Source organism: Venturia canescens, chromosome 3 (genome assembly GCF_019457755.1).
Source record: "Venturia canescens isolate UGA chromosome 3, ASM1945775v1, whole genome shotgun sequence".
Taxonomy (NCBI): domain Eukaryota; kingdom Metazoa; phylum Arthropoda; class Insecta; order Hymenoptera; family Ichneumonidae; genus Venturia; species Venturia canescens.
In genome coordinates, this window is record NC_057423.1 from 20,538,217 (window position 1) to 20,550,586 (window position 12,370).

Sequence of the window (12,370 nt, forward strand, 5' to 3'; positions counted from 1 at the left end):
TACTATGTAGTTATCAAGAGAGGCGGTAAAAGCTCGGCACCAAGTTCTCTTTACAAAAATTAATTCTCATGTGCGAAATGATGAACAACAGTTTTAGTGTATGACTACTATTTAAAAATCCTATTGTGTTCTTCATTAATGGTTCATAGTAGTTTTGAAGATACCACTATAATATGTTCCAATCTCTTTGGGGGAAAGAGATGTTACAGACCGTCCTCCACAGCTCTTTTTCTATAGAAATGTCAGATTTACTTGACCGATTTTCTACCAACGGTCGCATCAATCAATCTTGAACAGTGAGCACATTACTACACATGAACTATAAAACAGAAAGATTATCATTTTAAAACAATTCATGCAAAAATGCTCTATATGTATTCTACACGCTGCACATATTCATGCCTCGTCACGCGTTGATGATAACAACTTTTGTTTCAAACAATACGTTATTAACGGCAAACAGATGCGTGAAAGATGTCATATGCGAACAAAAAAGACCGAGAGATGTATTGATCTTTAAATGAAAATGACCACCTTGCGAGACTTTTGTGCGACCAGTTGTTTTTTTTGTTTTTAATGTATCAATCATGCAAGCATGAAGGCACAAATGACACTTGTTTTCCTGAGTCTATCATAGTTATATGTGAAGGTAAAATAATTATGTGTATGTAACTCGTCACCCTTCTCCTCAACTACAATTCAAGTATATCCATAAAATGAAGCTCCCAAGTATATATAAGGTAGGACCGCCGTGTCAGTGAATGACAGTCGACTGCTTCTCATAGCGGCAAGCGGAAAAAGAGGTATTGAAAGTTTTTTTGAATACTGAAAATATTGTATATATGCGTGTAAAAGAGTGAAGTAGCGTTCAAGAAATTGTAAAAATTTTCCTTTCGGTTCATTTGGTTCTTGTTGAATTACAGCTTTACCCCTTGATTTTTTTCCGCTGCTACACTGAAATATTACTGAGACATATTAAGCGTTTTCAGAGGATTATTATATTTATCAATCTAAAGATGTAAATGATATGTCTCGCCAACTTAAGAATCACAGAGTGTGGTTTATCATGTCTGAAGAATATTTATATCGAATTTTAGTTTTTGCTCTCACTTTAAGCATAAAGATGTTACTGGGAACATTGGCTTTGGTAGCTTTTTTGGCTCTTGAGGTCACCGCTGATCATGAATGGTGGCAGACAATGTCGCTATATCAGGTGTACCCGAGGAGTTATCGAGATAGCGATGGTGACGGTATAGGCGATCTTGATGGTGAGTTATGTACTTGTTTTCAATATTTTATAATAGTTTGCATTAATGATCCCCAAAAGTAATATTGTATGCTACAGTCACAAACACGCTGTACTGCGCATATGAATTTATTACCTTTGCAATTGAACAGATCCGAACGTTTACGCAATTAACTCGCCACTCGCGTTCTGTTCGAAGTGGAATAATTATTTCCGGTCAGTGAACGAAGTTGTCATTTCCGCGAGTTTGTGATGGTGTTATTATGCTGGACGTAGAAATCTTGCAAAGATCTTAATTATCCAACAGTCACCTGGTGTGTTTCATTCGAGAACGTCACTTGACGTGTTGAATTGTGCGAGATTGATTTTGACAACGTATGAAATTTTCAGTCTGTATTTCAAAAATTCAACACATTTATATCAATTTGTTATAGAAAGTATATGATTTAAAACTACTTAATGAGATCATGCCCACCACACGAGCGTTGAAGAACTGAATTTTTTGTCATGATAAGGGATTGGTGCTATTATATTCTCTCAAAATTTATAGATTTAAAAATTAACATAACTAATCAATTAGTCCGTTGTAATTATCAATTATATAAAAAAAAAATATCATTATTAGTAAAAATTTGACTAGTTAATTTTTTGATTTGGCAACTTTGTTGTTGGTGGAGAGATATATCTACCTTGCCAACGGTAAACTGATGGCTTGTCACTCACAGATGACTTGATATACATAACTAACAATTTATTTGAATTTGAGGTTACGTCATTATTTGTGATTACAAATATTTTTGTTATCACAATATTTGTATAAATATGAACAAAAAACTTTTTTCTATTAATTATACCGAGAAAGTATACACGCCTGTACACTGTACAGTACCGATACACTAATGTAAGCACGTCACAACTAAGCACGATATACGTCGATATACATATATATAAACAGCTGATAGAGCGGTGTTGCCGATGTCGTACCGAACCTAGTATTCAACGATTCATCGTGAGCGATAATCGTAGTATGATTTCATTCTTAAAGTTTCGGTGACCTGATATTTTTATAACGCAATTAACAAGATAAATGTTCAACGAATACGTATATGATTTAATTTTTTTTTTCCAGCATTTACGATCCTTTAAATTTGATTGAAAAATCACGATCCATTTACTGTCACTACGATGTCCAATTTTTAATACTTATTTTCTTGCTTAAATGTTCGGTAACCTCACCTCAATTTTTTTCACCGTCATTTTCGAACATTTTTCTATGCTGTGTAAAAAAATCAGATTTTTCTGCAGATTTTTAAATAGTGACCATGATCTCATTAACCGCACCAAAAACATCTTTACATACATATAGGAGATTCTAAAATACTATCGAGTCATTCAATAAACAATTCAATTTATTTTTCCAATTACTAGCATGAAATCATTTTTTTTTACGGTGGGTGTCTTTATAGTTTCTGAGTGATGTATTCAACATAATTCAAACTCGGTACGATTATGTGCCAAAAATTTTCTTCTATAATAAACATTTTTTATTAGTAGGTCGTGATCCATGTTAAAGCTACCTGTACCATTCATTTTCGTTGAATACGTGTCAAATCCATTATATCGTCAAACAGTAAACAACTTTTGTGGAATAATCACGTACAGATAAAAATATTAAATTTTTATTGTCGGGAAAAATGTTTCTCTCATGATCGTAATAAGCTCAAATTTTTTTATATAAATAACGGCCTTCCATGAAAAAGTATAAAGACAGTCGCAAGAGACGAACACTGTCGAAAAAATGGTATATTTCGAAAAAAAAACAAGATTAAAATGAAAAAACGGAAAACATTTGAAATGGTAATTTTACTTGCAGGTCTGGCTGATAATTTGGTTCATCTAAAAGACGCAAACATCGATGCATTTTGGTTATCTCCCTTCTATCCAAGCCCTATGGTTGACTTTGGGTATGACATCTCAAATTTTGTCGATGTAGACCCGATTTTTGGTAATCTGGCCGATTTTGACAAACTCGTTTCCAAAGCTCACAATTTGGACATCAAGGTCGTTGTTGATTTCGTACCGAATCATAGTTCTGATAAACACGACTGGTTCCAGAAGAGTGTTAAAAATATTAAACCGTACAATAACTATTACATTTGGAAAAACGGTACCCGTCATCCCAATGGAACTGTCACTCCACCAAATAACTGGGTGAATATGTGTTAAAATTCTATTATGCTAAGAGTAATTGACTAGACACTACGTGTTGGTCAAATGGAGTGTGTATCGCGACAGTCGATAATGAAAATGGTCTCGAAGAGCCGCAATATCGATTTGAAACCAGTATATTTCGAAAAAAAGCAATCTGCACTATATATCAAAGATAAAATGAAAAACTCGATAAAGTAAATTGGCAGCTCAAACGACTGCTAGCTCGAAGCTCTTCTAGTTTCTCCACCCCCGTTCAAAGTTTGGATACACCTTATCGTACTAAAAGATTGATAGTCTGGTCGAAAAAGTAGATAATCCTAACTAAAAAAATCCGTGTTCGCAATATCGAATTTAGCGAGTTTCATTGTTTTCGTTTTATTTGTATTCTGATTGGCCTCTAATATCTCTGAATATGCAGTTTTATATATATATATATATATATATATATATATATATATATATATATAGCTTTTGACTTTTGATGATCACATATACTAATGACGGTCAAATATACTAATGACGATCACACGTACTAATGACATAGTGTATCTGACAGATATGCTGTCATGAGAAGAAGACAATATTTCTGATCGGATTATAATTTTTATGCTTGGAAGTGCAATATATGTAACCAACCACAGCTTCCCTAACCATGATTTCAGCTTAGAAACAAATATGCAAGTTCGGAAAGAATCGAAAGTGAGAGGAGCTTGTTTCAATTAACTTGAAATACGACTTAAATAGAAGAATTCCCTTCATGGTTTTCGTAGTCTAGGTATATTCCTCTATGGTTTTCCATGCTAGATCAACAATTCCATAGTTTTCGATGTATAAGTATGTTTCTACATTATTTTCGATGTCTAGGTATATTCCTCCATGGTTTCTGATGTCCAGGTATATTTCTCCATAGTTTTCGATGGCTAGGTATATTTCTCCATTGCTTGCCGAGGTCTAAGTCGACGGCTCCGCAGTTTTCCATGTCTATGTATATTTTCTCAATGTTTTCGTGGTCTATGTCGACGGCTCCATAGTTTTTGCTATCGCGGTCGATAGCTCCATAGTTTCTGACATTAAAGTGAATTTTTCTATGGTTTTTGATCTCTAGGTTAACGACTATGGTTTTTCATGTCTAGGTTGACGACTGCATGGTTTTCGATGTCTAGGTTGGCGACTCTATGGTTTTCAACGTCTAGGTCGATGGCTTCATATTTTTCAATGTATATGTCAACAATTTTATATTTCGGTAGACGGTGCAATGGTTTGCGATGTATTTTCTCATAGTTATCAATATCTACATCAACGACTTAATAGTCTACATTGATAAAAGAGGTTCTGAGGTTACAAAGATCATGAAAAAATATCACTAGACACCAATAACCATAAAACTGTCGTCTTAGAGACTCAATACCATGAAAACGTCTCCTTGAACATTGAAAACCATTGACAGTATCCATGTGAACATGGAATCCATTGAAAGAGAAGAAGAAGAAAATAGTTTCAAAAATCAATTTTCCAAGCAAGCAAATGGAGCTTTCAAAAAAAGAAAATTTAAAGAAAAATGTAAAAGGAAATTTAGAAATAAAAAATTTAAATAATATCTCTTCGCATGCGAAATTTTTACTCTTCCATTGGAACATTTAATTTGCTGATTGAATAATCAAAATTGTTGCCATTATTGATTGTAAAAGGTTTCAACTTGCATGAAAACAACCACACAGTTTTTGTCTCTCTACATAGAAAAATTGGCTGTACAGTAGTGTTAATTGCTTATGTCATATATAAAAAAGTACTCAACTTGAAACAAATCATTTGAAAAATTTTCGTTGAAGACGAGGAATGTATTTTTTTTTCCTAAATAGTTATCGTCATGCCTCTCAAAAAAGAGAAATCTGTAAGTATAAAAACTAAAAAAGGAACGCCAGGTATTAAAAGGTCGGGACTTCAGTTTTAAATGATTTTTTCTATTTGCATATACATCAAAAAACTTTAAAATATAAAAAAAAGTGATCATTATCCGTCGTTATCAAATACAGTGAATGAAATATGATTTCTGTATAGTTGCTACGTCTCTCAAAAAGAAGTGAAATCAATAAATATAAAAATTTCAAAAAGTAAAAAAGGAACGCCAAGTATTAAAAGGTCGCGATTTTAGTTTTAAATGATTTTTTCTATATGCATTTTCATTAATAAATTTTAAAATATACAAAAAAATAAAATCATTTTCTGATCTGATTTATAAAAAAATGAGATCATTTGCTACAAGACAAAAGTACAGTGAATAAATTATGGATCTTGTAGGAATTCATTCGCGTACACTTTCAACCCTAATCACTCACACTTCTTCAGGAAAATTTTCAAGGAAGCGTCACAGAGCAATACTGTGTTACACAATGCATTCCAACAATAGGGAAATAGCTCAGGCACCATACGTGTTACACGGTGTTGCACAATGTTCTACAGTGTCTTATTATTCACACTCACACTTCTCTAGGAACATTTTTCAGTGCGCGTCACAGAACAACACTGTCTTACACAATGCGTTCCAACAACAGGGAAATAGCATGGGCACCATACGACACTGTGTTGCACAGTGTTGCACAATATTCTACAGTGGCGCTTGCTGGAAAACGTCAGAACTACACAAAACAAACGGGGTCGTTTAGACCCCAAGTAAGTGATTAAGGTTAAAGAAATTAATTTTGTTAAACTAATTGCAAATTCGTGATAAACGACCCGAAAAACCTAGGACACCGTGTACGATTTATATACAAGCTTCAAAAAACTCGTTCTCATCACAAAATTTTTAATTAAACATTTTATTTCAGCTATTTTGCCGTTTATTTGCAATGGTAAGCCTAGGAGGGAAAAAATCCCGTACATACTTCAAAAGTACAAACATTGAGGACATGATTTATGCTCTTTATTATTGATAAATAATATGACAAGGCTTCCGAATCGTGGATTGAAAAAAAAAACGGACCTCGAAAATTGCGACTTTTTTGCTTTATTTTGCAAAAATATAATAAAATTTATTATATATCCCAAATTTGGTCCCAAATTTAAGTGGGACCATTGAAATGGTCGACAAGAAAGCTTACAAATTTTTACACGACGTTTTCATAGTGAATAATCCCGTAGAAAATGGTACATGCGAAAGGTGTCTTTTGGATGTTAAAGTTAAATTGAATCAATTTTCGATAAGGAGTGCAGGGAGCAATCGACGGCCTAGCTTCTAGAAATGTGTTTGTGAATTCAATATAACACAAATAGAATGCAATAAACAAACCTGGTGTCATGAATTTTTCAATTCCTATTGCCGTAGTCGAACCAAGCAAACGGGTATTCCTAAGTTTATATGGATTTGTCGCTAAACTTAAATTTATTTCAGTGTAAATTGATTTATGTGATGTGAACCCATTAAATGTTTTCATCGGGAATAATAAATTTAAACCCAGGACAGAAAGTCAATTCCAAAAAACTTTAAATTGTATTCTTTCTTCAATAAATTAATCTAAATTAAAGTAATTAAAAGCGTTGTTAATAGAGGTCGTATCAACTACACCATTTTCTATAACTTCATATTCAGAATTTCGATTTTGAGAAAGTTTACACCATTCGTTTCTTCACATTATTCATGCTATTTTGACATTGCAATATATTATGGTAGCATGTTTTCAGAATAAACAAATATCAATGAAGTTTTTCCTGCATTTCGGATAGAATTGATGACCTGAGGTTGAAGTGGCAAAGGCTCCGTTTATACCACTCTGAGACACGGTTTCTATTAAATAATTTCAACAAACAATTGCAAACAAAAAATTTATTAGAAAATAACTCTGCAACGTTCAAAAGACAACATGATAACAAATCAAACGCTTGTGCGTTCTCCAGATCAGCGTATTCGGTGGTTCAGCATGGGAGTGGAATGACGAAAGACAGGCCTTTTATTTTCATCAGTTTGCCCCACAACAGCCTGATCTCAATTACTACAGTGAAGAACTTATAGAGGAAATGAAGGTTATTCAATTGAAATCGATCGAATTTGATTTTTTCTAATCTGAAATACGAAACTGCTTTGGAGACAAATATTGATCCATGCTATGATATTTTCATGTTATAGAATGCCTTGAGATTTTGGTTGAATAGGGGAGTCGATGGGTTCAGAGTCGATGCAATGCCGCATCTCTGCGAGGATTCCAGATTTCTCGATGAGCCACTCAGTGGTTTGACCGATGATCCAAGCAACTTCGATTACCTTCAACACATTTACGTAAAAGATCAGGCAAGATCGTACGAAATTGTCAAAGGTTGGAGAACAGTACTTGAAGAGTACAAACAAGAAGATGGGAAGTCCAGAGTCATGATGATCGAGGCATATACAGATACAGAGCACACTATGAAATTTTATGAAGCTGGTGCAGATTTCCCTTTCAATTTTTGGTTGATTACCATGGTGAACGAGAATTCGTCAGCTGCTGATTTCAAGAACGTTGTAGATAGTTGGATGTCAAATATGCCCAAAGGTTCAACCCCCAACTGGGTGGTGAGTTGCACGTCGCAGAGCTATCATCTTTATAAATTTGCTACATTGTTGCGTGATCTGTATGCAGTCATCGTTAATTCGAATCGGAGAACCATTAATTAATCCTTACAGAGTTTATGAAATTACTTGTGATTGTTGGAACTTTCCTGTAAAATATTTTTTAAAATTTCCATAAGGTGTTACTTCACATTCATTTTTATCATAAGCGTGAAGCAAAACAGTTCTTTTTCATAGTTGGTCGTTAATGTCATGAACGACCATGAATGTAAAATTAATATTCGTGTAATGTCTACAAAGGCAGGAAATCACGATAACAGAAGAATAGCGACACGATACGGCCCTCGACGAGCTCAAGCGATAACAGCTATGACTCTTCTTCTACCTGGCATCGGGGTTACTTATTACGGCGATGAAATCGGAATGGTAGACACTTGGATTTCGTGGGAGGATACCCAAGATCCCCAGGGATGTGGTGCGGGGAAAAAAAATTACGAGTCGTACACTCGAGATCCGGAACGATCACCGTTTCAATGGAACAATTCTACTTCAGCCGGTAAGTGACGAAACTGGAATGAATTAATGAAGAATTTTTATATCGAATAGTGATACGAAATTTCGAAATCCTAAGTGATACTCATTCGATAATATGTTTTTGAATTGTAAAAATTTCTAATTTAAAATGTATGTCAGGGTTCTCTAGTAACGTAAGTACTTGGTTGCCTGTCAACGATAATTACTTAACCGTCAATCTTGAGAATGAGAAAGCCGCCGATGACTCGTACTTCAAACTTTACAAAGACATTTCAGCATTAAGAAGATTGCCAGCGATTCGAGAGGGTAATCTTAGTACTCGTCTTCTGAACAGCAATGTTTTTGCATTTTCCAGGTAAGACGAATTTACATCTTCAGAGACAATTTATTTTCGTAGACCGTAGAGAGATTTAGTGGTTACTCAAACGACTTTAAGACATTTTTTTTCTTTTTTGAGAAAAAAGAGATAGAAAAAATATATATATTTTTTTCCCTGTCAAAAACGAAAAATGTTTTCCTCTTAGAAAAGAAACCAGATTTTTATCATATTTTCAGATTTTTAAATTTGAGTTGATAGTATATTTTTTAAATAAAATATCAGTAAAGAAAATTGCGTTCGAAGAACCTATAAAAATTCGCAAGCGTTATTAAAAAGTATTCTAAACCCATGGAAAAAAAATTTGAGAGATAAAGGGTCAGACCCAGATTGAATCAGTGTGGAATGCCCCATATGCTTTATTGCAACTTGTTTTTTAGTAATGGCTTCTCCTTGAAAAATTATTTATACCTTCGCAGTACGATGAAATATTTTGAAAATATGAAATGCTGCTGTATTTCAGGGAAACGGCCGGTGAGAGATCCGTCTACGTCGTTCTGAACTTTAGCTCCGAACCACAAATCGTAGATCTAACAGCTTTCGATAAGATATCCTCTAAACTTGAAGTTTATCGAGCATCTTTGAGTTCCAGCGTGGTTCCCGGGTAAGATTTTTATTCGACTTATTTTTTTCATTTCGCTTCCACGTCTATATCTTGACTCGTGTACAAGAAACAAGAAAAAAGTCGAGCATTGCCAAAATGATAGGGGCTATTTTTGGGAAAGCACTATTTGCGGATGTAAAATTTATTTCGAAAAAGTTCCCGAACTAATGGCATTTGCTGTCGAAGCTTCCATAGTAACACAATACAAGCGTGGGTACTAGATATTCATTTATCTTAGAATGATATGAATATGAAGAATAGGAATGCTATGAATGGACATAAAGAACAGGCCTCTCGTCTACTGTTCCAATCTATCGTTTATTTCATTGTTTGAAATCGAGTTTCAACTTATACTATTTTCGGTTGATAAGTTATATACAGAGAGTCTGTGAAAACTTTACCGGAAGGAAACAATAGTTCCAATTGTTGAAAAGTGCCATTTTTATTCTAGAAAATATTCTGACAAACCCAATTTCAAAATATATATGCAAATTTTCTATGTAATAATAGTTCCATTATGAGGTGGTACATCGATTATATTACCACCCTGGTAACGGAAGAGAGCTTGTTCTATTGACCAAACGAGAATTTATGAACGTGCATAAACAAGTGGATACTATTAATTATTAATGAAGTAGTATTTTTTGAATTTCTTTTTAATATGATGGCGTCCCGAAACTATTGGATTATTATGGTATCCTAAATATATATACGGACTCTAACGTATATATACGTAATTGAAGATAGATTGAATGATCGATGAAACTCATAATCGAAAAATCTTCCAATTATTGGTATGGTTGCTCTGTAGTATAGTTGTTTTGTATAACATGAAACCCAATTTAGAAAAAAAAACGCGGTACAAAAAAAATTCCATACGAAAATACTCGGCTGAAAAAAAATTTCAGATGAATTTGCGACTATGAGTGATAGGTATGCATTACCAAAATTCACCAAAAGCGCGCGAGATTTCAATTTTTAATGCATAAAATTTCATTGCTTTAATATTTTATTAAATCAGTAATTTTATGCTATTCACTTACTCCTGTTTTTTGTCCACGGGAGTATGGGAACAGCATGGAGCTAAAATTCATAGTCGAATTCGATTCACACTGAAAATGAGGAGAAGAGCGAGGGGGGGGGGGGGGGGGGAGAGGAGATTTTATGAGGCAAAAATAAAATTATGAAAATAGGCGTGCCTCGTTCGTTGAGCGCCCTTCACCCTAGTAGGCATTCGGTGCATTTTCAATGATTCATCAATAAGAACATTTCAGTATTGGTTTTATTTGAATATATCAAGCGCTTCTGCCTTTAGAAATAACCCTATTTATCAACTGGGAAATGTTGGGTGGCCAACTTTCGGACTGTTTTCACCCCTTCAAACCGTTTCGGGACTGCTAAGATAAAATATCATCCCTTAGTTTTCGATGTCCTACAAATATATCAATCTATACAAATTCCCGTATGAGTGGGAGTCAGTTTTTCTAAGTTTCAAATGGTGCTAATCGTTTAAAATTTGGTGAAACGATCGTCACCCATCTAGAATCTCTTTTCCCCGACTTTCCTTGATTCTCGTGCGAATGCGATACAGTAGTGCATCACGAACATGGAGTAAAGAAAAAAATAGGATTAAAGTGATGGAATGGGTTTGTAAAAACCTGAAAGGATAAAAATGATAAAAATCTGCAGGTACAAGAACATAACAATGATAATTGAATTATCCAGGATAAAAACCTTGCAAAATACGTAAACTCTTGTTGATAAATTTTTACTAGGCAGTAAGTTCTTTGTGACTCTCGGGTAACATAAATATTAAAATAATCATCGCAAGTACGACATTTTTCCAAAGACATTAGTTCAAGACAAAATAATGGAATGTTCGACCAAATATCATTTGGTTGTTTCATTTTTCTGATTTATGTTACGGATATTTTAAAGTTATCAACATTCACACTATACCCCTTTATAGAATTTCCTCTTTTTTGCATAAAGTTATTGCTCTATTTGAAAAAAAAAAACGTCTAACAACAGTATCAGAAATTACCGCTTGTCACCATACTACCGTTGATGCCCGAAAATTTTTCAAGTTTAATCCTCTCCGTAGACCTTCTAAAATGAATTTTGAAAAATGTGTTATTTTCAGAGAGCATCTTCATCGATCGATATTTATCTTAAGACGTTTTTTTTTTCAAAACAGAGATAACGTGAATGTGTCTGGTGCCAAAATTCCTGCGAACGGCGTCGTAATTTACGTAGCTTCCGAAACGACGTAATTGCTTGAATAAAAAAAGAGTCTCCAGTTCTGCATTATTTCAAAACTAAATGCTGATCGTTCTTAAGGTGAGGAATGACCGCCCCTTGACAATGATTTATTCCCGAAATACGAATATTTTGTTCATCTATGAGCTAGCGTTTACTCTAAGTATATTTCTATTATTCTTTCCTATAGTAGTTCAGTATATTCGTTAATATGATGCGTATAATGATACGATTGAAATATTCAAATGAAATATATGTTATCGACTATAACCATTCTATGTATATGTTCTTGTAAGCTCGATTTGTAAGAATGAAATATATTCATATTAAAAAAACATCATAATCCATTGTGTACTTTTATTTTCCAAATTATTTTAAAACGCTATGAATTAAGAAAATTATAAGTATTAAACAGATTCGACTTACTTAGCGAACGAATTTCAATTAGTGATTAAAATGTTTTTTATCGGTTATATGAGAGGGGGGCCAAACATTTTCCTGTCGTCATGCTTGCGAAGAAAACTATGTGAATGACTGCTTCTTCTCTCATACGTTTGAACATTGATTTCATTCTTATTCTTCTTAATATAGTGTGTAACC

General features: G+C 33.8%; 2 protein-coding genes across 14 annotated transcripts in view; one reads left to right on the forward strand and one right to left on the reverse strand.

The window, feature by feature from the left end:
- The window catches only part of LOC122408384 (calcium/calmodulin-dependent 3',5'-cyclic nucleotide phosphodiesterase 1-like), an 885,001-nt gene that overhangs the window by 482,475 nt on the left and 390,156 nt on the right, over positions 1 to 12,370 (reverse strand). The gene's annotated exons all lie outside the window — the stretch shown is intronic.
- LOC122408386 (alpha-glucosidase-like) lies at positions 682 to 12,113 on the forward strand. 2 transcript variants are annotated; one of them, XM_043415142.1, is made up of 9 exons: positions 682 to 803; positions 1,117 to 1,268; positions 3,120 to 3,457; positions 7,349 to 7,474; positions 7,578 to 8,000; positions 8,298 to 8,553; positions 8,691 to 8,886; positions 9,371 to 9,511; positions 11,709 to 12,113. In XM_043415142.1, the coding sequence occupies exons 2-9, from the start codon at positions 1,124 to 1,126 to the stop codon at positions 11,782 to 11,784; spliced, it is 1,701 nt and encodes a 566-aa protein (XP_043271077.1). In that variant the 5' UTR covers positions 682 to 803; positions 1,117 to 1,123; the 3' UTR covers positions 11,785 to 12,113. The 2 variants fall into 2 exon arrangements, with proteins under 2 accessions (XP_043271077.1, XP_043271078.1); XM_043415143.1 differs by having other exon boundaries at positions 723 to 803; positions 1,098 to 1,268.